The sequence below is a fragment of the Muntiacus reevesi genome, chromosome 17 (genome assembly GCF_963930625.1).
Source record: "Muntiacus reevesi chromosome 17, mMunRee1.1, whole genome shotgun sequence".
NCBI classification, from domain to species: domain Eukaryota; kingdom Metazoa; phylum Chordata; class Mammalia; order Artiodactyla; family Cervidae; genus Muntiacus; species Muntiacus reevesi.
In genome coordinates this window covers 25,399,918-25,427,902 of record NC_089265.1, presented here as the reverse complement: position 1 = coordinate 25,427,902, position 27,985 = coordinate 25,399,918, and the positions used below count along the sequence as shown (strand labels likewise).

The window sequence follows — 27,985 nt, the reverse complement described above, 5'->3', positions numbered from 1 at the left end:
CAGCTTATTTATCTGTTCATCTGTCATGGGCATCTAGGCTGCTTCTGTATCCTAGCTATTGTAAATAGTGCTGCAATAAACACTGGGGTATATGGATCTTTTTCAGTTTTGGTTTCCTCAGTGTGTGTGCCTAGAAGTGGTATTGCTGGGTCATATGGTAGTTTATTCCTAGTCTTTTAAGGACTCTCCATACTGTCTTCCATAGTGACTGTATCAATTTATATTCCCAACGACAGTGAAAGAGGGTTCCCTTTTCTCCACACCCTCTCCAGCACTTACTGTTTCTGAAGTTTTTGATGATGGCCATTCTGACCAGTGTGAGGTGATATCTCATTGTAGTTGTAGTTTTGATTTACATTTCTCTAATAATGAGTCATGTTGAGAATCTTTTCATATATTTATTAGCTATTGGTATGTCTCCTTTGGAGTCTTCTGCTATTCTTTGAAATGCACAATAAATATGTTGTATTACTTATTTAATTTTATCCTAAAAAGTACATGTTATATTGGAGAATACAAATTAAAGTTTTCTATGACTTGGCTTATTAAAGAATCAAAACCAACCATCTCTTGCTTAAGGAAGTTCAGGTGAGTAATTAAAGGAAACGTAGTTAAAAATAATCTTGTATTATTAGGTAGGAGTCTACACATAGCAATATTCATGCTTTTTTGCACAGTTTTTGGGTGTTGTTTCTGACTTAAGTATTGTTGGTCTCGCTCACTACTGACTTCAGTATGGTTAGTACTCACAGTGCTGTGTGAGTTACACAAATCTTACACTTGAATTTGATATCCTTTATGAGAAAATGAATGAAATGACTTATTCATGCATTCATTTGGTTTCTGTTAAAACAAATACAGTATAGAACTAAACTGCCTTTGCCAATAATATTTACCTTTGTGCCTTTTTAAAATTTTTATTTATTTTTTTATTTGAAGGATAATTGCTTTACAGAATTTTGTTGTTTTCTGTCAAACTTCAACCTCAACATGAATCAGCCATAGGGATACATATTTCCCCTCCCTCCTGAACCTCCCTCCCATCTCTCTCCCCATCCCACCCCTCTAGGTTGATACAGAGCCCCTGTTTGAGTTTCCTGAGCCATTCAGCAAATTCCCATTGGCTGTCTATTTTACATATGGTGATGTAAGTTTCCATGTCACTCTCTCCATACATCTCTACCTTGTGCATTTATTGTAGGTGAGGACATTAACTGAGGAGTGTTCCAACAAGAAAGTATCAATTGATTCACTAAAGCAAAGACTTAGTGTTGCTGTAAAAGAGAAGTCTCAGTATGAAGAGATGTATCAGCAAACTAAAGAGGAGTTAGAGAAAAAGGTATGATTTAGGACACTTTAGCTTAGAGATGGAGTAACAATCTCTTTTTTATTTTTAAAGTTGTTGTTTTTTTCTCCCCAAAACTACTATGAGTTACTTAAATGTTTCAGATAACTTCAAAGAACATTTATATCTCTACATAAAACACTAAGAATTTATTTACTATTAAACGTCATGCTGTATTAGAGAAACAGATTTTGTTTATCTTGATAATTTATAATAAAACTGTGTTAAGAACTGGTATTTATATAAGTTGATATAAAGTTTTCATTCCAATCCCAAAGAAAGGCAATACCAAAGAATGCTCAAACTACCACACAATTGCACTCATCTCACACCCTAGTAAAGTAATACTCAAAATTCTCCAAGCCAGGCTTCAGCAATACGTGAATCAAGAACTTCCAGATGTTCAAGCTGGTTTTAGAAAAGGCAGAGGAACAAGAGATCAGATTGCCAACATCTGCTAGATCATCGAAAAAGCAAGAGAGTTCCAGAAAAACATCTATTTCTGCTTTATTGACTATGCCAAAGCCTTTGACTGTGTGGATCACAATAAACTGTGGAAAATTCTGAAGGAGATGGAAATACGAGACCACTGGTCTGGCTATTGAGACCTGCCTCTTGAGAAACCTGTATACAGTTCAGGAAGCAACAGTTAGAACTGGACATGGAACAATAAACTGGTTCCAAATAGGAAAAGGAGTACGTCAAGGTTGTATATTGTCACCCTGCTTATTTAACTTATATGCAGAGTGCATCATGAGAAATGCTGGGCTGGATGAAGCACAAGCTGGAATCAAGATTGCCAGGAGAAATCTCAATAACCTCAGATATGCAGATGACACCACCCTTATGGGAGAAAGTGAAGAAAAACTAAAGTGCCTCTTGATGAAAGTGAAAGAGGAGAGTGAAAAAGTTGGCTTAAAGCTCAACATTCAGAAAACTAAGATCATGGCCTCTGGTCCCATCACTTCATGGCAGATAAATGGGGAAACAGTAGCTGACTTTATTTTTCTGGGCTCCAAAATCACTGCAGATGGTGACTGCAGCCATGAAATTAAAAGACACTTACTCCCTGGAAGGAAAGTTGTGACCAACCTAGACAGCATATTAAAAAGCAGAGACATTCCTTTGCTAACAAAGGTCTGTCTAGTCAAGGCTATGGTTTTTCCAGTGGTCGTGTATGGATGTGAGAGTTGGACTGTGAAGAAAGTTGCGCGCTGAAGAATTGATGCTTTTGAACTGTGGTGTTGGAGAAGACTCTTGCGAGTCCCTTGGACTGCAAGGAGATCCAACCAGTCCATCCTAAAGGAGATCAGTCCTGGGTGTTCATTGGAATGACTGATGCTGAAACTCTAATACTTCGGCCACCTCACGCGAAGAGTTGACTCATTGGAAAAGACCCTGATGCTGGGAGGGATTGGGGTCAGGAGGAGAAGGGGACAACAGAGGAGATGGCTGGATGGCATCACCGACTCGATGAACTTGAGTTTGAGTAAACTCCGGGAGTTGGTGATGGACAGCGGGGCTTGGCGTGCTGTGATTCATGGGGTTGCAAAGAGTCAGACACAACTGAGCGACTGAACTGAACTGATAAAGTTTTAGGTCCACCTAAACTTATAAACTAATTAAATACTTCCATTTGATACAGGAAATCTTTTAGTCCAAAATCCCTTCCATGTCTTTGTAATGATTTATAATTTTTAAAAGAATAAATTTATTTCAGTGATAAATATGTGATATGTGCTCATGATAGTCACTGAAAATAAACTGTTACTCAAATGAAAATAAATACAAGATATAAAGAGAGTAATAAAACCCTTTCTTTATCTTACACCTCTAACTTCCAAATCTGTTTAAGAAATATATTTTTATTGTGTGCTTACTGGTCTTTTGCAGGATCTCAAGCTTAATTTCCTCCTATCAAAAGTAAACGAGACTGAATCTGCCATGGCAGAGATTGAAACAGCAGCATCTAAGCATCTTCAAGGATTAGCAATGCAAAGTGAGCAGGCCCTAGAAGGTGCACAGAAGAAACTGCTACTAGCCAGTGAGAAAGTAGAAGAGTTCACCGTATTTGTGAAGGTTTGAATTCTTTGCACTTTATTACCTGGTGCTTTACTTCAGGCACAGTGGGCAGTGGCCTATTTCAGATGATCTGGGGTGTTCTTGAAGTTCCTTTCTGCTTTCCCAAACCACAAAGCATCTTCCCGTACCCTACCCACCATACTATTCAAATTTTCTCTATGAAAGATTCATTTTCATAGCTTGAGTTTAAAAATGTCCCCTCTGTTTTTAATATTCTTTTTCCAGTGTCAATTTAGTTATGAAACTGTGGTAATCACATAAGCAAGACAGATTTTAAGACCAAAGAATTGAGTTATTTCCATGCCACTTCCTTTTAAAAATCATCCAAGCAAAAACAACCAGAAGCTTGGTCCATGATCATTGACGTTAAGAGACATTGCACCCCAGCCCCATAATATATCAGGCGTGGAATGGGTAAAGGAATGGTAAATGACCTGGCAGGCCAAAAGGAAGACAAACTAGAAAGTATCTACAAAGGTGTATCATCTAGAAGTTATCTGACTGCTGAAGAATCCCAGAAAGGCTTAGGCATTGGCTATATAAGGAACCACCAAAGCCAAGGGTGGTGGGGAAAGGGAGAATACAGGTTTTGTTTGAAAGTCTTTATAAGGAGTGTTTAGATCTCTGGTCTGTACTTCTGCCTCCACGTGGTCAGTCAGTATTCCCCCCTTAACTATTCTGGGAAAATGGAGGATCAGTTTGGTTTCAGGGATAACAAGGCACTGAGGCCTGGGAACCTGGGGATTGCTCCACTCTTTTTAATGCCCCCATGAGTTGTTTACACCCCTATTTAGTGCCTTTTATTCTGCCTTGTATTGTAGCTAGCAAACAGATCTGTTGCCGTTACGCCATCTCCTTTGTGGGAGATGTGAATTTGACCCCTGAGTCAGGATGATCCCCTGGAGAAGGAAATGGCAACCCCCTCCAGTATTCTGTCTGGGAAATCCCATGGAAACAGGACTGGGGCCTGGTGGGCTACAGCTCGCTGGTCACAAAGAGTCAGACACGACTTAGCAACAAAACAACCAAAACAACTGGCACATAATAGAACTCGCTAAATTCTTGAGAAATTGACTTTATATCTGCTTCAAGAATAGTACTGGACACATATTCACTGCTCTGATTGAAACCTCTGTGAAGGCAAGAGCTATGCACACTCCTAATGAGCATAGTTAAAGAATGTACATAGTTCCTACATGGAACATTATGATCAATGGGACTCATTCTGTGCAGAACTTAATAGGGTATCAGATACACAAAAGTACTTAATAAATATTATTAGTAGTATTAATAGTAATAATGTTTGTTCTGGCCCTGCTGTGGAATCTGAGTTCCCTTTAGTTTTTTTTTCCTTTATGCATAGGGCACAACCAGATTATGGCAGAGGTGGGGTGGCCATCTGTTCTAGATCTAGTCTTGAATGCAGAATTTTACCCTGGAGTAAAATCAAGTGCTTTGAGCATCTGGGCTGGATGTATGTGGCAGAGCTGAGGCTTTGAATTCTCCTAATAACTGAATAAAACACACAAGGGAAATTTCTAGAAGTATTTGCTCAGTTTGATTGAGGCCTGATAATAGGCTTGTTAGCGTGCTTATATGTGAGAATCATATGGTCAATTCCATCTTCTCGGTGGCTTTTGTTAGCTGATAAATAAATACCAGCCAAAGAACAACATTTACCTGGAAGCTTAAATCATTTAATTATCAATATGTAATTGCTTGTTAAGATTTAGTAAGATGATTAGGGCATATACATTTCTTGATTCTTTAGTAAGAATATTTGTAAAGCATTATAATTTTATTTTTAATGTGTACAGTTGTTAACACTTTGATACTGATCTACTCTTAATTATGATTTTTCTATTCTTTTTTCAACTTTATTAGATATGATATATAACATTTTATAAGATTAAGTTTTACAATATGATGACTTGATACATGTATATATTATGAAAAGTTTACTACAATAAGTTAGTTAACACATCCTTAACCTCACATAATTGCCACTTTATTGTTATTGTTATAGGAAGGACATTTAAAATCTAGTCATAGCAAATTCCAAGTATACAACTGAGTATTGTTAACTGTAATCACTATGTTATACATTAAGTCCCTGGAACTTATTCTTCTTATGATTGGAAGTTTGTACCATTTGACCAACATTTCATTTCCTCCTCCCCTCAGCCCCTGGCAACCACTTTTCTACTCTCTATTTCTGAGTTTGCCTTTTTAAAATTCCATATATATAAGCGATATCATCCAGTATTTGTACTTTTCTGTCTGATTTATTTCACTTAGCATAGTACTCTCAGGGGCTATCCATATTGTCAGAAATGTCTGGATTTCCTTCTTTTTATGGCTCAGTCATCATATTCCATTGTGTGTGTGTGTGTGATTAAACCCACATACACGTATATTTACTACATTTTCCTTACTCATTAATATAGTGATGGACACAAGTTGTTTTCATGTCTTGATTAGTGCAAATAGTGCTGCAGTGACCATGAGAGTGCGTGTATCTCTTTGAGATTCTGTTTTTATTTCCTTTCAGTATATACTCAGAAATTGCATTGCTGGTAGTTGTTACTTTTAATTTTCCGAGGAACCTCTACACTGTTTTCTGTGGTGGCTGTACCAATTTAGTCTGACCCACAGTGCACAATGTTTCCCTTGTCTCAACATCTTGCCAGCATTTGTTCTCTCTCATCTATTTGATAATAGCCATTCCAACAGGTGTGAGCTGATACCTTGTGGTGTTGATTTGCATTTCTCTGATGATCAGTAAGGTTGAGTATCTTCTCATGAACTTGCTGGCCATTGTATGTATTCTTCGGAAAAATATTTGTTCAGATTCTATTTCCATTTCTAAATTGAATGTTTTGGTTTTTGTTATCAAGTTGTATGAGTTATATATAACTTAAAGTTAGGAAGTATGATGCCTCCAGCTTGACACTTTCCTAGGATTGCTTTGGCTAGTCAGTCTTTTGTAGTTTCATCCAAATTTAGGGGATTTTTTTTCTATTTTTCTGAAAAAATGGCATTGGAACTTTGATAGAAGTCTTATTGAACCTCTCGATGTCTTTGGGTAGAATGAACATTTTAAGAATATTCACTCTTTCAATCAGTAAGCACAGGATATCATTTATTTATGTCTTCTTTAGTTTCTTTCATCAATATCTTAGAGTTTTGAGTGTATAGATCTTCCACTTCTTTAGTTAAATTTATCCCTAAAATTTTATTGTTGGATGCTACTGTAAGTGAGATTGTTTTATTCCTTTTTCACATTTTATTGTTAGTGTATAGAGACACAACAAATTAAATTTTATCTGTGACTTTGTATGCTACAACTTTACTGAATTTGTTCATTAATTTTAACAGCTTTTTTTGATGGAATTCTTAGGATTTTCTAGATAAAAGATCATGTCATAAACAAAGAGAGACCTTGTTACTTCTTTCTTTCTTTCTGATTTGGATGCTTTTTATTTCTTTTTACTGCCTAATTGCTCCAGCTAAGACTTCCAGTTCTGTGTTGAATAGGAGTGGTGAGGGTGGTCACCTTTCTCTTGTTTCTGATATTGGATGGAAAGCTTTCAGCTTTTCATTGTTGAGTGTGATGTTAGTTTGGTTTTGTATTATATGGCTTTTGTTATGTACAGTATGTTCCTTCTATACCCAGTTTGTGGGGAGTTTATCATGAAAGAATGTTAAATTTTGTCCAGTACTTTTTCTGCATTTATTGAGATGATTGTATGATTTTTATCTTCATTCTTTTAATGTAGTATATTTACATTTATTGATTTGTGTATGTTGACTTATTCTTGCATTCCAGGGATAAATCCCACTTGACCATGGTGTGTGGGGTTCTTTTAATGTGTTGTTAAATTCAGTTTGTTAGTATTTTGTTCAGAGGTTTTACATTTATATTCATCAGGGGTATTGGCCTATAGGTTTCTTTTCTTGTAGTGTCCTTATCTGTCTTTGGTATCAGGTTAATGCTGATCTCTTAAAATGAGTTTGAAAGTGTTCTTTCCTTTTACATTCTTTGGAAGAGCTTTAGAAGAATTGACTTTAGTTTGTCTTAGGTAGAATTCACCAGTGAATCCATCAGGTCATGGGCTTTTCTTTATTGGAAAGTGTTTGATTGCTGATTCAATCTCCTTACTCATTGATCTGTTCAAATTTTCTGTTACTTTGTGATTCAGTCTTGGTAAATAGTATATTTTAGGAATTTATCCATTTCTTCTAGGTTGTCCATTTTGTTGGCATATAATTGTTCATAGTATCGTTTCATGATTCTTTGTATTTCTGTAATGTCAGTTGTAATATCTTCTCTTTCGTTTCTAATTTTCTTTTTTAAAATTTATTTTTTTAATGGAGTAATTGCTTTACAGAATTTTGTTGTTTTCTGTCAAACCTCAACATGAATCAGCCATAGGTATACATATATCCCCTCCCTTTTGAACCTTCCTCCCATCTTCCTCCCCATCCCACCCCTCTAGATTAATTTTCTTAATTTGAGTACTCTCTTTTTCTTGGTAAGTGTAGATAGAAATTTATCCATTTCATTTGTCTCTTTTAAAAACTCACTCTTAGTCTCACTGATCTTTTCTGTTCTTTTTGTCTCTATTTATTCCCACTCTGCTCTTCATTATCACCTTCCTCTACTAACTTTGGGTTTACTTTGTTCTTTTGCTAGTTCATTGAATTACAAAGTTAGATTGTTTTGAGTTTTGTTTGTTTGTTTTTTTTTGCTTAATGGTCCCACATAACAGTGGAGGCCAGTGACAGGAGTTGGGTGATGGTGTACAGGTGCTCAGGTGGAGAGGCTCACTACAGCTGAACCCAGCAGTGCAAGCCAGTGAGAGGAGACAGGGCCAGGTCTGGGCCCACACACAGCCGTGGGGGCCTTGGCGGTTGACATGCAGCCTCACCACAGGGACTCCCAGATCATTAGAGGCCAGCGGCAGACCACTGGCAAGAGGTCCACAATTGAAGAGGTTAGCTCCAAATGCATGCCCATCTATCTATCACTGCAGGGGTCTAGGCTGGCATCTTGCACTTGTGCAGGTGCAAAGGCTAAGCTGGCTTCCGGTGTAGATTGCAGGGTCCGGTTAGGGCCAGGGAGGGACAGTCAGGTGGCATTTGTGAAGGTGGAAACCTGTGGGGGGAAGTACAGTGGTGAAATCTGCAGGGGGTCCATGACAGCCATCCTAGGCGTTGGTTTCTTCAGTGGTGAAATCTGCTGGGATCCTCCACAGAGCTGGTTACCGTGAACCACAGCTGCCCCTGCTGTGTGGCTGATATTGGGAGCCCCAACTGCTCTCTGTTGTTCCAGCCTGTCCCTATATGTCTTGACTTTTCAGTCTCTGAGTAGGGTGGAGCTGAAGTGATCTTCCATGCTGTGATGTGACAAACTGGGGAAGTTGGTTGCTCACCTCATTCTTCCTTTCCCAGCAAGGGAGCTCCTGTGAACCCCAGAGTTCTCCACTGGCGCTGAGCAGTGCTGCCCTGGGGGATGGGATGATGCAGGCACAGTGAAGCTGTCCTTCCTTTTCTTTGTATGGCGTTATTCTCTACTTTTTGCTTCACGGTGTTGCTGAAATTTCTTAAATGGACTCCTGAGCCCTTCCAGAGCTATTTTAGTTTTGAATGTCTAATTGTTGATATTTGTGGGGGGATGGAGGCTGGTACCATTTTGGTGATGTGATTTCTTAATTAGGATTTTTAAAATCCAATTTGAATTAACTCTTTCAGTCCTATCATTATATAAAAAGGGTAAATTATAGCATTTTTAAAGAAAAGCTTTTAATAAAGATACATTGAGTGAAATTTAAAATACGTAAATTATATCTTGATAGAACTATTTAAGCTGTTAGAAAAGACATTATTTCTCCAAGAAACTATGATTGTAGGAGTGACTCCGTAGTACTTGAACAGCCAATTATAACCTTCATCACAATAATCTAATCTTACTAAAAATCTAATCAGTTCATTATGATTCCATGAAACTCAAAAATTTTTATAGTTAGCTAACACAGATCAAGACTCCTTAATAAAGACTGGAAAGCTAGATCTAATAAGACTGGAATGAAATAGCTTATTTCACTCTAACGCTATTGCTGACTGCTTACAATATTGAAAAATATAGTGATTAAGTTGGGATATACATCCAAGAAAGTACTCTTATTTTGAAAATATAATCAAATATTTAGACAATTCCTAGCTCATGATATTTCAAGAAGTTTAAGGAGGGTGACATAAATTTTTATAAATTCATTTAATATTTGTTGAATGCTTATTTTGTGTGGTACAGTGTTTTTACTTACCTTGACAATAAGTGATAGCCAAGGACCATTGTTCAACTGATGCAAATAGAGTAAAACATTTTTAAGCTTCTGATGTTTTTAACACTAGAGTATTTAAAGACTTTTGCACAATTTGGAAGTGCTTAGAGAAGAGCTGCACAGATTTTAAACTGGTAAGAGAAAGCAATTTTGTAATGGATGGAAGGGAAGTAAAAATACAGTCCAGATGGAAGTAACACCCAGAGCTGAAAACAGGCAGAGCACCAGCATAGAAACAAAAGGCAAGTGTGATCCTATGAAAACAAAACCTCAACCTGGATATTAGGGGGGAAAGTAAAACATTTCAATGAACTTAGTGCAGTGAGACTCTATGGTGTATCTGAAAGGTATAGTCTGGAAGGGAAGAAGAATATTTGAGCATCATGAAGTATATTTCAGCAAAATAACATAACATTTTTTTTTTTTTTTAAATATTATTTTATTAGTTGGAGGCCAATCACTTTACAACATTTCAGTGGGTTTTGTCATACATTGACATGAATCAGCCATATAGTTACACGTATTCCCCATCCCGATCCCCCCTCCCACCTCCCTCCCCACCCGACTCCTCAGGGTCCTCCCAGTGCACCAGGCCCGAGCACCTGACTCATGTATCCCACCTGGGCTGGTGGTCCGTTTCACCATAGATAATATACATGCTGTTCTTTCAAAACATCCCACCCTCACATTCTCCCCCAGAGTTCAAAAGTCTGTTCTGTACTTCTGTGTCTCTTTTTCTGTTTTGCATATAGGGTTATCGCCACCATCTATCTAAATTCCGTATATATGTGTTAGTATACTGTAATGATCTTTATCTTTCTGGCTTACTTCACTCTGTATAATGGGCTCCAGTTTCATCCATCTCATTAGAACTGATTCAAATGAATTCTTTTTAACGGCTGAGTAATATTCCATGGTGTATATGTACCACAGCTTCCTTATCCATTCATCTGCTGATGGGCATCTGGGTTGCTTCCATGTCCTGGCTATTATAAACAGTGCTGCGATGAACATTGGGGTGCACGTGTCTCTTTCAGATCTGGATTCCTCAGTGTGTATGCCTAGAAGTGGTATTGCTGGGTCATATGGCAGTTCTATTTCCAGTTTTTTAAGAAATCTCCACACTGTTTTCCATAGTGGCTGTACTAGTTTGCATTCCCACCAACAGTGCAAGAGGGTTCCCTTTTCTCCACACCCTCTCCAGCATTTATTGCTTGTAGACTTTTGGATAGCAGCCATCCTGACTGGCGTGTAATGGTACCTCATTGTGGTTTTGATTTGCATTTCTCTGATGATGAGTGATGTTGAGCATCTTTTCATGTGTTTGTTAGCCATCTGTATGTCTTCTTTGGAGAAATGTCTGTTTAGTTCTTTGGCCCATTTTTTGATTGGGTCGTTTATTTTTCTGGAATTGAGCTTCAGGAGTTGCTTGTATATTTTTGAGATTAATCCTTTGTCTGTTTCCTCATTTGTTATTATTTTCTCCCAATCTGAGGGCTGTCTTTTCACCTTACTTATAGTTTCCTTTGTTGTGCAAAAGCTTTTAATTTTCATTAGGTCCCATTTGTTTATTTTTGCTTTTATTTCCAATATTCTGAGAGGTGGGTCATAGAAGATCTTGCTGTGATTTATGTCGGAGAGTGTTTTGCCTATGTTCTCCTCTAGGAGTTTTATAGTTTCTGGTCTTACATTTAGATCTTTAATCCATTTTGAGTTTATTTTTGTGTATGGTGTTAGAAAGTGTTCTAGTTTCATTCTTTTACAAGTGGTTGACCAGTTTTCCCAGCACCACTTGTTAAAGAGATTGTCTTTTTTCCATTGTATATCCTTGCCTCCTTTGTCAAAGATGAGGTGTCCATAGGTTCGTGGATTTATCTCTGGGCTTTCTATTCTATTCCATTGATCCATATTTCTGTCTTTGTGCCAGTACCATACTGTCTTGATGACTGTGGCTTTGTAGTAGAGTCTGAAGTCAGGCAGGTTGATTCCTCCAGTTCCATTCTTCTTTCTCAAGATTACTTTGGCTATTCGAGGTTTTTTGTATTTCCATACAAATTGTGAAATTATTTGTTCTAGTTCTGTGAAAAATACCGTTGGTAACTTGATAGGGATTGCATTGAATCTATAGATTGCTTTGGGTAGAATAGCCATTTTGATAATATTGATTCTTCCAATCCATGAGCACGGTATGTTTCTCCATCTGTTTGTGTCCTCTTTGATTTCTTTCATCAGTGTTTTATAGTTTTCTATGTATAGGTCTTTTGTTTCTTTAGGTAGATATACTCCTAAGGATTTTATTCTTTTTGTTGCAATGGTGAATGGTATTGTTTCCTTAATTCCTCTTTCTGTTTTTTCATTGTTAGTGTATAGGAATGCAAGGGATTTCTGTGTGTTAATTTTATATCCTGCAACTTTACTATATTCATTGATTAGCTCTAGTAATTTTCTGGAAGAGTCTTTAGGGTTTTCTATGTAGAGGATCATGTCATCTGCAAACAGCGAGAGTTTCACTTCTTCTTTTCCTATCTGGATTCCTTTTATGTCTTTTTCTGCTCTGATTGCTGTGGCCAAAACTTCCAACACTATGTTGAATAGTAGTGGTGAGAGTGGGCATCCTTGTCTTGTTCCTGATTTCAGGGGAAATGCTTTCAATTTTTCACCATTGAGGGTGATGCTTGCTGTGGGTTTGTCATATATAGCTTTTATTATGTTGAGGTATGTTCCTTCTATTCCTGCTTTCTGGAGAGTTTTAATCATAAATGAGTGTTGAATTTTGTCAAAGGCTTTCTCTGCATCTATTGAGATAATCATATGGTTTTTATCTTTCAATTTGTTAATGTGGTGTATTACGTTGATTGATTTGCGGATATTAAAGAATCCTTGCATTCCTGGGATAAAGCCCACTTGGTCATGGTGTATGATTTTTTTAATATGTTGTTGGAATCTGTTTGCTAGAATTTTGTTAAGGATTTTTGCATCTATGTTCATCAGTGATATTGGCCTGTAGTTTTCTTTTTTTGTGGCATCTTTGTCTGGTTTTGGAATTAGGGTGATGGTGGCCTCATAGAATGAGTTTGGAAGTTTACCTTCTTCTGCAATTTTCTGGAAGAGTTTGAGTAAGATAGGTGTTAGCTCTTCTCTAAATTTTTGGTAGAATTCAGCTGTGAAGCCATCTGGTCCTGGGCTTTTGTTTGCTGGAAGATTTCTGATTACAGTTTCGATTTCCTTGCTTGTGATGACTCTGTTAAGATCTTCTATTTCTTCCTGGTTCAGTTTTGGAAAGTTATACTTTTCTAAGAATTTGTCCATTTCATCCAAGTTGTCCATTTTATTGGCATAGAGCTGCTGGTAGTAGTCTCTTATGATCCTTTGGATTTCAGTGTTGTCTGTTGTGATCTCACCCTTTTCATTTCTTATTTTGTTAATTTGGTTCTTCTCTCTTTGTTTCTTAATGAGTCTTGCTAATGGTTTGTCAATTTTGTTTATTTTTTCAAAAAACCAGCTTTTAGCTTTGTTGATTTTTGCTATGGTCTCTTTAGTTTCTTTCGCATTTATTTCTGCCCTAATTTTTAAGATTTCTTTCCTTCTGCTAACCCTGGGGTTCTTCATTTCTTCCTTCTCTAATTGCTTTAGGTGTAGAGTTAGGTTATTTATTTGGCTTTTTTCTTGTTTCTTGATGTGTGCCTGTAATGCTATGAACCTTCCCCTTAGCACTGCTTTTACAGTGTCCCATAGGTTTTGGGTTGTTGTGTTTTCATTTTCATTTATTTCTATACATACTTTGATTTCTTTTTTGATTTCTTCTATGATTTGTTGGTTATTCAGAAGCGTGTTATTTAGCCTCCATATGTTGGAATTTTTAACAATTTTTTTCCTGTAATTGAGATCTAATCTTACTGCACTGTGGTCAGAAAAGATGACTGGAATGATGTCAATTTTTTTGAATTTTCCAAGACCAGATTTATGGCCCAGGATGTGATCTATTCTGGAGAAGGTTCCGTGTGCACTTGAGAAAAAGGTGAAGTTGATTGTTTTGGGGTGAAATGTCCTATAGATATCAATTAGGTCTAGCTGGTCCATTGTATCATTTAAGGTTTGTGTTTCCTTGTTGATTTTCTGTTTAGTTGATATATCCATGGTTGTGAGTGGGGTATTAAAGTCTCCCACTATTATTGTGTTACTATAAATTTCCTCTTTCATACTCGTTAGTGTTTGCCGTACATATTGCGGTGCTCCTATGTTGGGTGCATATATATTTATAATTGTTATATCTTCTTCTTGGATTGATCCTTTGATCATTATGTAGTGTCCTTCTTTGTCTCTTTTCACATCCTTTATTTGGAAGTCTATTTTATCTGATATGAGTATTGCGACTCCTGCTTTCTTTTGGTCTCCGTTTGCGTGAAATATTTTTTTCCAGCCCTTCACTTTCAGTCTGTATGTGTCCCATGTTTTGAGGTGGGTCTCTTGTAGACAGCATATATAGGGGTCTTGTTTTTGTATCCATTCAGCCAATCTTTGTCTTTTGGTTGGGGCATTCAACCCATTTACATTTAAGGTAATTATTGATAGGTGTGGTCCCGTTGTCATTTACTTTGTTGTTTTGGGTTCACGTTTATACAACCTTTCTGCATTTCCTGTCTAGAGAAGATCCTTTAGCATTTGTTGAAGAGCTGGTTTGGTGGTGCTGAATTCTCTCAGCTTTTGCTTGTCTGTAAAGCTTTTGAATTCTCCTTCATATCTGAATGAGATCCTTGCTGGGTACAGTAATCTAGGTTGTAGGTTATTCTCTTTCATTACTTTCAGTATGACCTGCCATTCCCTTCTGGCCTGGAGGGTTTCTATTGATAGATCAGCTGTTATCCTTATAGGAATCCCTTTGTGTGTTATTTGTTGTTTCTCCCTTACTGCTTTTAGTATTTGTTCTTTGTGTTTGATCTTTGTTAATTTGATTAATATGTGTCTTGGGGTGTTTTGCCTTGGGTTTATCCTGTTTGGGACTCTCTGGGTTTCTTGGACTTGGGTGGCTATTTCCTTCCCCATTTTAGGGAAGTTCTCAGCTATTATCTCCTCGAGTATTTTCTCATGGCCTTTCTTTTTGTCTTCTTCTTCTGGGACTCCTATGATTCGAATGTTGGGGCGTTTCACATTGTCCCAGAGGTCCCTGAGGTTGTCCTCATTTCTTTTGATCCTTTTTTCTTTTTTCCTCTCTGCTTCATTTATTTCCACTATTTTATCTTCTACCTCACTTATCCTATCTTCTGTCTCCGTTATTCTACTCTTGGTTCCCTCCAGAGTGTTTTTGATCTCATTCATTGCATTATTCATTTTTAATTGACTCTTTTTTATTTCTTCTAGATCTTTATTAAACATTTCTTGCATCTTTTCAATCTTTGTCTCCAGGCTATTTATCTGTACCTCCATTTTGCTTTCAAGATTTTGGATCATTTTTATTATCTTTATTCTAAATTCTTTTTCAGGTAGATTTCCTATCTCCTCCTCTTTTGTTTGACTTGGTGGGCTTTTTTCATGTTCCTTTACCTGTTGGGTATTTCTCTGCCTTTTCATCTTGTTTAGATTGCTGTGTCTGGAGTGGGCTTTCTGTATTCTGCAGGTCTGTGGTTCCTTTTTATTGTGGAGGTTTTACCCAGTGGGTGGGGTTAGACGATTGGCTTGTCAAGGTTTCCTGATTAGCGAAGCTTGCGTCAGTGTTCTGGTATGCGGATCTTGATTTCTTCTCTTTGGATAGCAATGGAGTGCCCAGTAATGAGTTTTGAGATGGGTCTATGTGTTAGGTGTGACCTTGGGCTGTCTGTATGTTGACGTTCAGGGCAATGTTCCTGCGTTGTTGGAGAATTTGCGTGGTATGTCGTGCTCTAAAACTTATTGGCTCTTGGGTGGTGGTTGGTTTCGGTGCAGGTATGGAGGCTTTTGTACGGTCACTTATTACTTAAAGCTCCATGTAGTCAGGAGTTTTCTGGTGTTCTCAGGTTTTGGGCTTAAGTCTCCTGCTTCTGGATTTCAGTTTTATTCTTCCTGTAGTCTCAGGACTTCTCCAACTATACAGCACTGATAATAAAACTTCTATGTTAATGGTGGAAAGTTTCTCCCCCGTTAGGGATACCCAGAGAGGTTCACCGAGTTACATGGAGAAGAGGAGAGGGAGGAGGGAGATAGAGATGGGCAGGAGGAGAAAGAGGGGGACTCAAGAGGAGAGAGACAGATCTACGAAGTTGTCTGATCCCAGAGTGTTCTCCGTAGCCCAGACACCCACAAAGATTCACAGAATTGGATTGGGAAGAGAAGGGGAAAGGAGGAAATAGAGGTATTCTGAGGTAGAAAACAGAGTCAAGATTGGGAGAGAATAATCAACACACTCGTGAATAAAAATGGGAGCTGAATATTGGATTCTTAAATGTTCACAATTTATATCATATACTGAAAAACAAAAATTAAAAATCTAGAGTAGAGGTTAGACTCTTAAAAATACTATATTAAAAACAAAAACCAAAACACACAAAAGAAATTTTAGAAATATATATGAAGTTTGGTATAAAAATAGGGCTTCTCTTCTTCTTCTTTTTTTTTTTTTTTCCCTTTCTTCTGTAAGGTTATAGTGGATTGAAAATGAAAATTAAGGCATAGTAAAAGGAGTGCTAGAGGGCTTTAAAAGAAATAAGAGAAAAAGAAGAAGAAAATAGAAGAGAAGAAGAAAAAAGAACAGAAAAAAAAGAAGAAAAAGAAGAAAAAGAAAAAAAAGAAAAAAGAAAGAGAAAAAAAATTGTTTTGCCTAATTAAAAAAAATCGTAAAAATCTATGAAAGTTAAGGAGTAATGGGGGAGTAATAAGGAATTTTTAAAGGAAAATAAAAGAGAACCAAGAAAAAAGAAAAAAAAATTTTTTTTTTTTTTCCTTACTTAAAAAAAAAAAAAGAAAAAAAAAGAAAAAGAAAAAATATATCTAGGAATTTCTCTGGAGCTGTTGCGGTCAGTGTGGGTTCGGCTCAGCTTCAGATAGCTCCTCGTTCCAGCTTACACTTCTCGATATCTACAGGCCCTTCCGGTGTAGTCAGTCGGTGGTTTCTTCAGGGATTTTAATCTGTTGCACCGGTCCCTTCTGAAGCGGTTCCCTTTGTTTATTTGGGTTCTGTTGCCGGTCTCTTCCGCGCCTAATTTCCGCCCTGACACAGGGGGCGGAGGTGGATTCTTATTCAGGTAGCTAGTTCCGTCGCGCTGCGGGGAGGGGCTGTGCGGGGAGGGGCTGTGCCGGGAGGGGCCGGCGCTCCAGCGAGAGGCTTGCGCTCTTTTCTCGGTCTGCGCTGCTCAGGCTCCGGGCTGTTCTGTCTGAAGCGCGCGCCACGCTGCGTGCGGCTCCAGCCCTCGGGCGATTCACAAAAGCGCGGCACACAAAGCTGGGCCCGCGCTCCGGCCCCACGCCGCCCGAGCGGCCCAGGCAGCCAGGCGCTTGACGGGCGCTCTCTCCCCGGGTGCGGCGCGTCTTCTGCCCTGCGCGGTCCGAGTCTCAGTCCCCGCCGGCGCCAGTCGGGCGTGCGCGCCCTCTGCCCTCCGCGTCCCCAGCCCCAGTTCCTGCCCGCGACGGTCGGGCGCCCCCGCCCTCCGTCTCGCCGCGACCCTCCCGGCGGACTTCGGCCGCCCAGAATCTCGGTCCCTTTGTTCTGCGAACGGCCGGCAGTGTGTTCGGGCCGGTTAATTTTCTCTCTCTTTGTTCTCCCACAGTTCAAGCTGGCAACTCACAAAAGCTCCCTCTGATTGTCCTCAGGGCGCTCAGGCCGGGATCCAGCCCCAAGTAATGCCGCCCGCTCCTCTCCGTTCCGCCCCCACTTGCTGGTGGCGGATGCGGTCGTGTGGGGTACTTTTCTGCTGGGAGTTGCTTTTAGGCTCGTAATCTGTGGGTTTTATTTATTCTATCCCTCCCAGCCAGATTCAAACTCTTGAGATTCCAACACTTCCCCCAGGCCTGCCAGTGCGAGGGTTTCCCGGTGTCTGGGAACGTCCTCTATTTAAAGTCCCTTCCCGGGACGGATCTCCGTCCTTAGCTCTTTTGTCTCGCTTTTTATCTTTTATATTTTGTCCTACCTCCTTTTGAAGACAATGGGCTGCTTTTCTGGGTGCCTGATGACCTCAGCTAGCGATCAGAAGTTGTTGTGTGAAGTTTGCTCTGCGTTCTGTTATTTTTTTGATGAATTTCTAGGAGAGAAAGTGGTCTCTCCGTCCTACTCCTCCGCCATCTTGGCTCCTCCCAACATAACATTTTTTAATGATTTCCCCCAAATATACCCATGTTGCTTTCAGCCAGCTAATGGCAACATTGCTAAAAACTAGTATGTGTCTTCACTTCCTTATGAGGCTTCCATGATTAGTCTTGTTGTTACTTCTAAGACTTTTTACTACATGGCACCTCATTTATTCCTCTTTAGCCATACTGACTTTCTTGCTGTTCTTTGAATACTGCAAGCCATGTTTTTTTTCCTCAAAGTCTTTGCTCTTTCCTCTGTATATTATTGATAAAATAGCTTATCTCTTTACTTCTTCAGGTCTTTCTGCCCATGTGGGACTCTTGTCAACCTTTAGAACAAGAAACAATGGAAAACAAAGACTCCTGTAAAACCTACAATTAAATCTAAATAGCTTGATATTAGTGATTATAGTACCAGGAGTTGTGAGAGGGTGGTTGTAAGGGATGTTTCTTTTTGGCTCTGGTGGAACATACAGAGGATGAGAAACTCTAGATATTGATTCAAAATATAATATTGATTTTATTAGATTAAATTAATCAAGTTTACTTAAATAATATTAAATATATGTCCAGGAGTTTTAAAAGTGACCACAAGAATAGAAATCAAGCATTTAATTTTCAAAAAATTAGAGGAAATTAAAAAAAAATTAAAATCTCCATCAATTCAGTACAAACCAGGAAGAAGAATGTGAGGAAGGGAGGAAGGAAAGATAGAATAAAGGAGAGGAACAGTTAATAAGAAGCATGGTAAATAAAAAGGATAGGATGATCCAAACATACCAATAATCATAGTATATATAATGAAGTTGAAATATATTTTAAAAAAGAAAAGAAAAGAGAGACTATGAGATTCTGAAAAAGATGCACCTAAAACATGATACCAAAAGCCAAAAAAAATTAAGAATAAAATTATGATAGCCTACAGTTAGCTTTTGAGAATCAATTTTGCTTATCTCTTCCCAGCATCTCATTCATGTTGGTTGTTTGAAATCAATCATGTGCAAGTACCTAACACATAGAAACTGGCAAACGTTACAAGTCATACCCATCCCCTGAAAGAGCTTGTTTACCAGCACGCAATTGAATATATTCCAGCTAAATGCTAACAAAAAGAAGATACAGCAATATTATTTTGAGACAAATTAAGGGAAAAAAGCATTAATAAGGGTAAAGCAAGCAATTTCATATTGATAAAAATGTATAATTTGCAAAGAAGATACAAAATTCATGAATTTTTATGTACCTGGCAACATTAAGCAAAATTTGGTGAAATTACAAATGGAAATCAAAGAATCCACAAAGGTATTTACTGTTTTCTAGTATATTTAATCTGTATTATACTCAGAAATAAACAATCCAAATAGAGAAAATGTAAGCAAGGCTCCTTTCTTTTCAAACCCATGTGGAACATTCACAGAAATTACTTACATCTAAATCTACAAAGTTCAAGTTCAAAAAAGCAAATATCATTTAGGCAATGGACCCTGAGTAGAGTATAATGTAACTATGATTTTAGCAAATAATCAGCCAAATGTTTCTGTCCACTTAGAAATTCCAAACCCATCGATATGATTTTTGGGTTAAGGAGAAAATAAAAAGTGAGTTTGTGAATTATAATGAAATACCAAAACCTTCAAAATTCAGCCAAAATTTAACTTTCAACTCAAAATGCTAGAGGGAAAAAAGCAAAAAACTCAAAAGTAAATTTTAAAATTGCTTTTATAAAGATAAAAAAAATCCATAAACTGTAAAACAGTTCCTTTCCCAAAATAAACTGAACATGTACAACTGAACTGTGATTGTCAATGACACATTTATGGACCTAGGAAATTCAAGAGAATCCAATAATAAGCTATTAAACAGATAATTCAGCAATAATTTCAGAACAAAGTCAGCATATAAAATAAAGTAGGCTTTACAAGTAATAGTATATTTAGAGTACTATTTGTAAATTTGTATTCACAATGATAAAAAGAAAGTATTAAATACCCAGGAATAAACCTTTCAAGAAATGCAAGCAGCCTATAAAGTGAGCTCTAAAACACTGAATGACATAAAACAGAACTAAATAAATGGAGAGATATACTGTCTTTCTGAATGTGAAGAAATAATATTGTTAAATGTGAGAATTCATTCCATATCTCATCTATATTTCAGTGGTGTCCAAGATACAAACTGGGTCCAGAAATATAACTGAAAGAAAGAGGATTGAAGATGGCTGAAGAAGGAGAAGAATGGGAAGGAGAGAGGAAAATTTTTCCTAGCAAACATCAAAACATGCTATAAAGCTGTATAAATAAAATGGCACAGTTAAATGCAGGGAAAGATGCATAGAACATTGGAACAGAAAGAATTACAAAAACAAGCCCATCTACGATAATTTAGAGCATAAAGTTTGTATTTTTCATTCCAAATCAGTGTAAAGGAAAGTAGTCAATAATGGCCTTGGAAAAATCGCTTTCAATTTAGAAAACAATATAAACTTAGCTATATACCTCAAACAACCCACAGGTATCTATTTTACATTGATATAAAATCCAAGAGTAAAGAAGAAAATGGTTAAAAATACAAATTACCAATATCAGTAATAAAAGATGGGATATCACTACAGATACTAAAACATAGGTAACAAGGAAATTATATGAATGAGTTTATAACAATAAATTTGACAATTTAGGTGAAATGGATAACTTTTCAAAAAAGTACCACTTTCCTGTCATGTAGTGGCTTCATAGTCATATACCACTAGCATCACATTTTAGATAGCTTCAGGTTTTTGCAGATAAAACTGAGAGACAGACAACTTGTAGAATGAACACAGTCCCAGAGCTTCCTTTATTCCTTAGCAAAGACTGAGTATAAATATTTGGTAATTACTGTGCCCAGGTATCTGGCAGAGAGGTCAGCCTAAGCCAGCAAACTGAATGTGTGACAGAGTACACTCCAAAAGAGAGGAAGGGCCCCATCCTGACCATGTCTGCACACTGGGGACTCAAGGTTGAGCACTGTCTACAAGAGTGTGGACATCAGCCAAAGCCTTTGCTCTTTCCTCTGATTGACTCAGTGTAGCTTCTAAATTGCCCTAAGTCCCTACTAAACCACCAAGAGAAATGGTCAGAAGAACTATTAGGAATTGACTTCTTTCATGACAAAAACTAACAGGAGATTGAATTGAAAATATGAGTAACTCTTTATTAGTTAAAGAAATTGGATTTTTTTAATAATCTAAAGCCTTCACACACAAAAACACATGTACTATCTCCAGATCCAGGGGGTTTCACTGAGCAAACTTTCAGGAAAAATATAGCACCATCTTATAGAAATTATTTCAGAAAATGGCAGAGAAGAAAATAAGTCCCAGTTCATTTTATGTGACCAGCACAACCCCAAAACCAAAACCTGACAAAACATTGTAAGAAAACAGAAGCACAGGTCAGTATTTCATCATGAACATCAATGTAAAAATTCTCAACTGCATATTAGTTAATCAAATCAAGCATTATGTGAAAATAATTTACACCATGAATAAGTTGATATTATTCTAGGAAAGAAAGGTTGATTCAACAGTTCTAAAAGAAAGCAAAATCAATATAAGCAAATACTCCCTAAAAATCATTTGGCAAATTCAGTACATATTTATGATAACAAAAACAACATGGAAGTATACAGCTATCAAAGCTCATTGAACTAAACACTTAAAATGTACACTATTTCATTGTAACTATACTTCAATTAAAAAAAATATTGGGGAGAAAAAGATTTATGAAGCAAGTTACAGAGATTCAACATGTGCATAATTGGAATCTTGAAAGAAGAAAAGGAATGATGGAACAGAACAAATATTGAAGCTAGAATCCAAAAATAATTTTCAGAAATAAAGACTTCCAAGAACATAACATGAACCATGGAAAATTTGATCTAACATGTCATACCCTGTATATATTCTGTGGTCTAGTAAAGTTTCTGAACTCAAAAAAATAATAGCCAAGAAAAATGTTCATGTCATATGTAAGGGGGAAAAAATAAAGATGAGACAACTCTGAAAGGCTGTCTCAGCTCCGAGGCTCTGTAGGTATTGCTCCTGAGTACCCTCTCCCACATAAATCTCCATCTCAGAGTGTGTATGTTTTCAGGCATTCCCACCCATGACACACCACAAAGAAAATCTGAATTAATGCTGAAAAGTAGAATTTCTTTATATATTCTACTTTCTGAAAAGTACAAATTTCTAGGAAAATTATAATTTACCAAAAGTCCCTCTAGAACAAATGGAAAATTAAAATAAATTGCCAAAAAGGAACTTTTCTGTACAATAAATACTATGCCAAATTCAGGCGAGTGTTACAATGTCAGTAAAGAGCAGATAGGTTCAATCTCATTAAAACTACTGAAGAACATGGAAAGAGAAAATACCTTCCAAATATTTTTGGAAGATTGCACAAAGTTGAAACAAATCAATCTCTTATTAATGTAGGAATTCCTGATGAAATATCAGCAAATAGAGTTCAGCAGAACATCAAAAAATAATATACCACACTAAGTGGAGTTTATTTCAGAGATGCAAGGATAATTCAATACTAAGGAAATTATTAAGAATCCTATTAATAGATTTATGATGAAAAATCATATGATAGTTTATATGGATGCTAAAATGGATTTAAGACAATCTGGTTTCCATTTTTGTAAGAAATTAAAATATGTAGATAGTTAACTGTATAAAACTGTACATTATATATTTTATATTAATACTTATTTTTTAGTATATTAAAATACAACTCTCAATTCAAAATCTGGCATAGTAAGTATTTCCTAAGAATTAGATTCCTACTGAAATCAGGAACAAGTCAAGTGTGTCCATCAATATTACTATTTAATATTCAGGAAAAACTTAATAATAAATAAATAAATAATATAATAAATATAATAAATAAACAATAAATATAATAAATAAATAATAAATTCAATAAAAAAGAAAATGGAGGTATAAAAATTGGAAAATAGGGAATTCCCTGATGATCCAGTGGTTAGGACTCCATACTCTCACTGCCAAGGGCCTGGGTTCAATCCCTGGTTGGGGAACTAAGAACCCACACTCCACAAGCTGCAGAGCATGACCAAAAAAGATTGGAAAATAGGAAATAAAATTATCAGTATTTGCAGATATGATTTAATTTCTGGAAGCTAAAGAGGAATCAGCTGCAAAACTCTTATAATAAATAAGAAATTTCAGCAAATTTATATATTAACAATCTTTATGTCTACAAGCAAAAATAGGTACTAGAATCAGCCCCTACAAAAAGTAAAAGGCCCAGGAATAAACAGATCTATAAAGAGAAAACCTTTAAATGATCCTCAGAAACACAAATAAAGACAACCAACTGGAAGGGACTGCCATGGTCTTTGATTAGGAAGAATCAACATTCTAAAATGCTAACATGATTGAATAAAATTTAACGTGATTTAAATAAAATTACCAGTAAGAATGTTTAGACAAGCTCAATCTTAAGTTTATATGGAAAACCAAACAATCAAAAATTAGCAAGAAAAACCTGAAAAAAATGGTAATTGAAAGGAGATACCCCTATTGGGAATATTCAATAACCTCAGATATGCAGATGACACCACCCTTATGGCAGAAAGTGAAGAAGAACTAAAGAGTCTCTTGATGAAAGTGAAAGAGGAGAGTGAAAAAGTTGGCTTAAAGTTCAACATTCAGAAAACTAAGATCATGGCATCAGGTCCCATCACTTCATGACAGATAGATGGGGAAACAGTGTCAGACTTTATTTTGGGGGGCTCCAAAATCACTGCAGCCATGATGATTGCAGCCATGAAATTAAAAGACGCTTACTCCTTGGAAGGAAAGTTATGACCAACCTAGGAGGGAGGTGGGAGGGGGGATCGGGATGGGGAATACGTGTAACTATATGGCTGATTCATGTCAATGTATGACAAAACCCACTGAAATGTTGTAAAGTGATTGGCCTCCAACTAATAAAATAATATTAAAAAAAAAAAAAAAAAAGCAGAGACATTCCTTTGCCAACAAAGGTCTGTCTAGTCAAGGCTATGGTTTTTCCAGTGGTTATATATGGATGTGAGAGTTGGACTATAAAGAAAGCTGAGCGCCAAAGAATTGATGCTTTTGAACTGTGGTGTTGGAGAAGACTCTTGAGAGACCCTTGGACTGAAAGGAGATCCAACCAGTCCATGCTAAAGGAGATCAGTCCTGGGTGTTCATTGGAAGGACTGATTGCTGAAGCTGAAACTCTTAATACTTTGGCCACCTCATGTGAAGAGTTGACTCACTGGAAAAAACCCTGATGCTGGGAAAGATTGAGGGCAGGAGGAGAAGGGGACGACAGAGGATGAGATGGCTGGATGGTGTCACCGACTTGATGGACATGGGTTTGGGTGGACTCCAGGAGTTGGTGATGGACAGGGAGGTCTGGTGTGCTGCAGTTCATGGGATCGCAAAGAGTCGGACACGACTGAGCGACTGAACTGAACTGAACTGAACCCCTATTGGATTACATTTATGACAAAGCCTCACTAATTAAAATATACTATAAAGCTTCACTAATAAGAAGACAGATGGAACTGAATAGAAAGTTCGGAACCTGACCTAAACATGCATGAAATCAATGGGGAAAATATGGACTATTTACTAGGCGGTAGTGAGACAACTATGATTTTATATAATTTCTAGAGGATTACAAATGGATAAAACACTTATAACTGAAAAATCTTTCAAGTGGCAGAAAAAAATCATGGTTTGAATAACACACAGACATATATATATACTTTTATATATATTCATATATATATAAATTGTGGAGAATGATTTTTAAAGTATCACACTAAATTCAAAAGTTACATGGGAGTAGACTCATTTAATGTGTTAAAATTTAAAAAAAATATTTTCCGTTGCATAAAATACTATAATTACTGTCAAAAGAAAAAGTATGAAAAAAATTAGAAATCCTCAACATATAATTTCCCTAAAGTATAAATGATCCCTATAAATCACTAAGAAAAATAGATAAAAGACAAAAGAAAAAAATTATTTCTTAAGGCTGATGCTCAACTTCATTTTTAATAAGAGAAAGGAAACTTTAAAATACAATGGTAAAAATTTAAAAACTACACTGAAAACCCGATTGGTGTCTTGCCAGTGGTATGGAGAAACAAGTACTTTCATATGTTCTTTGTGTAGGTGTAAATTGGTACAATCTTGGATAGAGGGAGAATTAAGCAACAGCTTTCAAAATTACAGTTAAACACACCCTTTGGTCCAGCAAATTCACTTCCAGGGATATATCCTAGGGATGCAAAATATATATACAAGCACCATTATTTATTGCAACATTGCTTAGGCTGGCAAAAGACTGAAATCTACCCAAACATCTAGCTAGCTGCTGTCAGCCCACAAAGCCAGGCATCGTACTCCAGAGCTCTGCTCACCCAGAGTAAGAGCTGCCTTTTTTCTTATGCACACATAAGCATGTGTTCTCAGAGGGAGAAATTAAAGACTCTTGTAGATGTAAGCCTAGATTCTTATGATTTTTGTCAATACTTTATTGTCGTCTTGCCCACACATAATTTAATTGCACTTTTACCCAACTGTCCTTATAAAATCCTTTCAAAGATTTCTAGTTCAGTTTTAATAGAAACAACATTTTTCTGCCATTATATTTCATTAGTTTATGCAATAATTAAATCAATTATGTAACTAACCTGTTACAACTGATATACACACTTAGGAATAAGTACATCTGACAATTGGCATCAGCTCAACTGGTGGGAGAGTTGTGCTCTGGCGTGATACTAATTAACCTGCCTGCTGCAAGTATTCACCAAGATAGCAGTTGGCAAATCTGAAAGGGATTGGAGCAATTTGTTTAATCCAGCAAGTTGGTTAAGTGATCATTTAAGAGAGCTTTTATTGTGTCCTGACAAGAAGTAAAGAGCAATCCATTTTGTTCCAATATAAATAAAATCAGAATAATCCTAATAAAAAATGATTTGCTAGTATCTTCACATTTTTGTGTTATGACTGCTTTCTCTTCATTTATTACTTCCATATGAGCCCATATTCTTTCCAATATGTTGCAGGCCTTGGTCAGAGAGTTACAAAATGATGTCCATTTGATTAGGCGACAAATCAGAGAGCTTAAAAAGATGCAGAAAAACAGGGATGCTTGTAAAACCTCAACCCATAAAGCTCAGACCTTGGCAGCTTCTATCCTGAACATTTCACGGTCAGACCTAGAGGAAATACTGGACACAGAAGATGAAGCGGTAAGATCACTTAAATATTTATTAATATAGGAGTTTTTACACTGATTATTAAGAATATACTTTTATTTGTTTTATAGTTCTTAGAATTTCATCTTTAAGATAATATTCATGAAGGCAAGATTATTAATATACCAATGAAAGATACATCAAGAGTATTAACTCAAAAAACCTTTAGAGAAATTTAACTGTGTAATATAGAAGTAAGCCAGTACACATAACCTTTAGAACAGCTTGCTTGTTATTCAGGTCAGTTATCTATCCCTGTCTCTTCCATATTCTTTAGTTAATCATATATCTTATAGGCTATTATTTTTAATTAAGCCCGTTTGAAAGTTAGTTAGCTGGATCACGACTGATTTGAGGGGTTTTCCTCCTATATGAGATTTTTTTAAAGTAGTGAATATATTGGCTTCTCTAGCTAGATTTATAATTACTGTTGATCAAGTTAAAGAAAAAGGTATTTATTGTTTTAAAGTGGGTAAAATACTCCTGCCTGAGTGAATTTATAGGCATATACCTTATAAGTCTGCAGTAGCATTTCTGTACCTTCTGAGGAGGGCACTGCATTTTTGATAGTTTATTGCCTCATCGACAGCAGAACCTCATACACAATCTTCTGTGAAACCTGTGGAAGATACTCAATACTATTCTATTGTTAAGTTTCTGAACTTTAATACATTAAATAGTAAATTTTTTATTGTTTAGAAAGGGTAAAGAGATGATGGCACTCACAGCTTCCCTATAAATATTTGCTCAGTGAATAAAAAAAATGATCAACTTCAATGTTTGCATGAGAACATCCTTCAGCACCCCTGCCCCGTCAGCTTCTCAAAACATTTCTCAAGTAGAGCAGATCTACAACTTGGCAAAGGTTTCTAAACTGCCAAGAATTCTTAGAAAGGAGGTCAAAGGAATCCCATAGAGATTATTTTCATCCTATGAGTGAATAGGATAGTGAATGATCAGTTTCCTCTTTTCAGCAGCTATGCCACAATGTCTGTGAATTGTGAACTTTGAAGTCCAAGAGCGTTATGAAATACAGTATCAAATATAAAACACACAGGAAATAACAGTATCTGTGGCAAGGCTGTTAACTATATCTTACTATAGACATTTAACTGAAACTTGATGTATAAAGAAGAAACCTCACAAAATATTAAGGTCTTCCACTGTTGCCTAAAAGTTTTAAAACAAGCAGATGTAGCAGAATCCCTCGTGTGTGTGTGTGTGTGTGTTCCAGATATATATTCTGGAAGACAGGGCCTCTGCCTTTATGTGGTCTTAGAACATGCCCTTTCTTGGGCTTACAAGTTTAAAAAAAACAAGCACTTCCTTTGATTAGAAAAATTAGAAAAAGTTGTCCCCATTGAGTATATGAATTAGAAAAGGATATCTCTTGTTAGTCCTAAAGTAGCTGGCACATTTCTGTGAAGAAATGACACCCTGGCCTCTGGGAGGATGCAGTATGGAGCCAGGGGTGCACAGCACCAAAACGTGTACCATACAACCTTAAATGGAAGTCCTCCTGGCAAAAACACAGTTCCATGAGGGCTCATTGCACACACCTGGATATAGTACTAGATTTTATTATAGATCTGAGCTTGTTTGGACTGATGCCTGCATCTTTCAGAGGTCTAAAGAGTTGAGTGACTTACCC

At 36.8% G+C, this 27,985-nt stretch overlaps 1 protein-coding gene across 4 annotated transcripts in view; it reads left to right on the top strand.

Annotated features, from left to right (window-relative positions):
- Window positions 1–27,985, top strand: part of CNTLN (centlein) — a 428,538-nt gene that overhangs the window by 388,709 nt on the left and 11,844 nt on the right. For all 4 annotated transcript variants that reach the window (XM_065908220.1, XM_065908218.1, XM_065908219.1 and 1 more), the window contains 3 exons: window positions 1,202–1,339; window positions 3,239–3,424; window positions 26,143–26,328. In XM_065908220.1, the coding sequence (XP_065764292.1) occupies window positions 1,202–1,339; window positions 3,239–3,424; window positions 26,143–26,328 (510 nt within the window). The remainder of the gene's footprint in view (window positions 1–1,201; window positions 1,340–3,238; window positions 3,425–26,142; window positions 26,329–27,985) is intronic.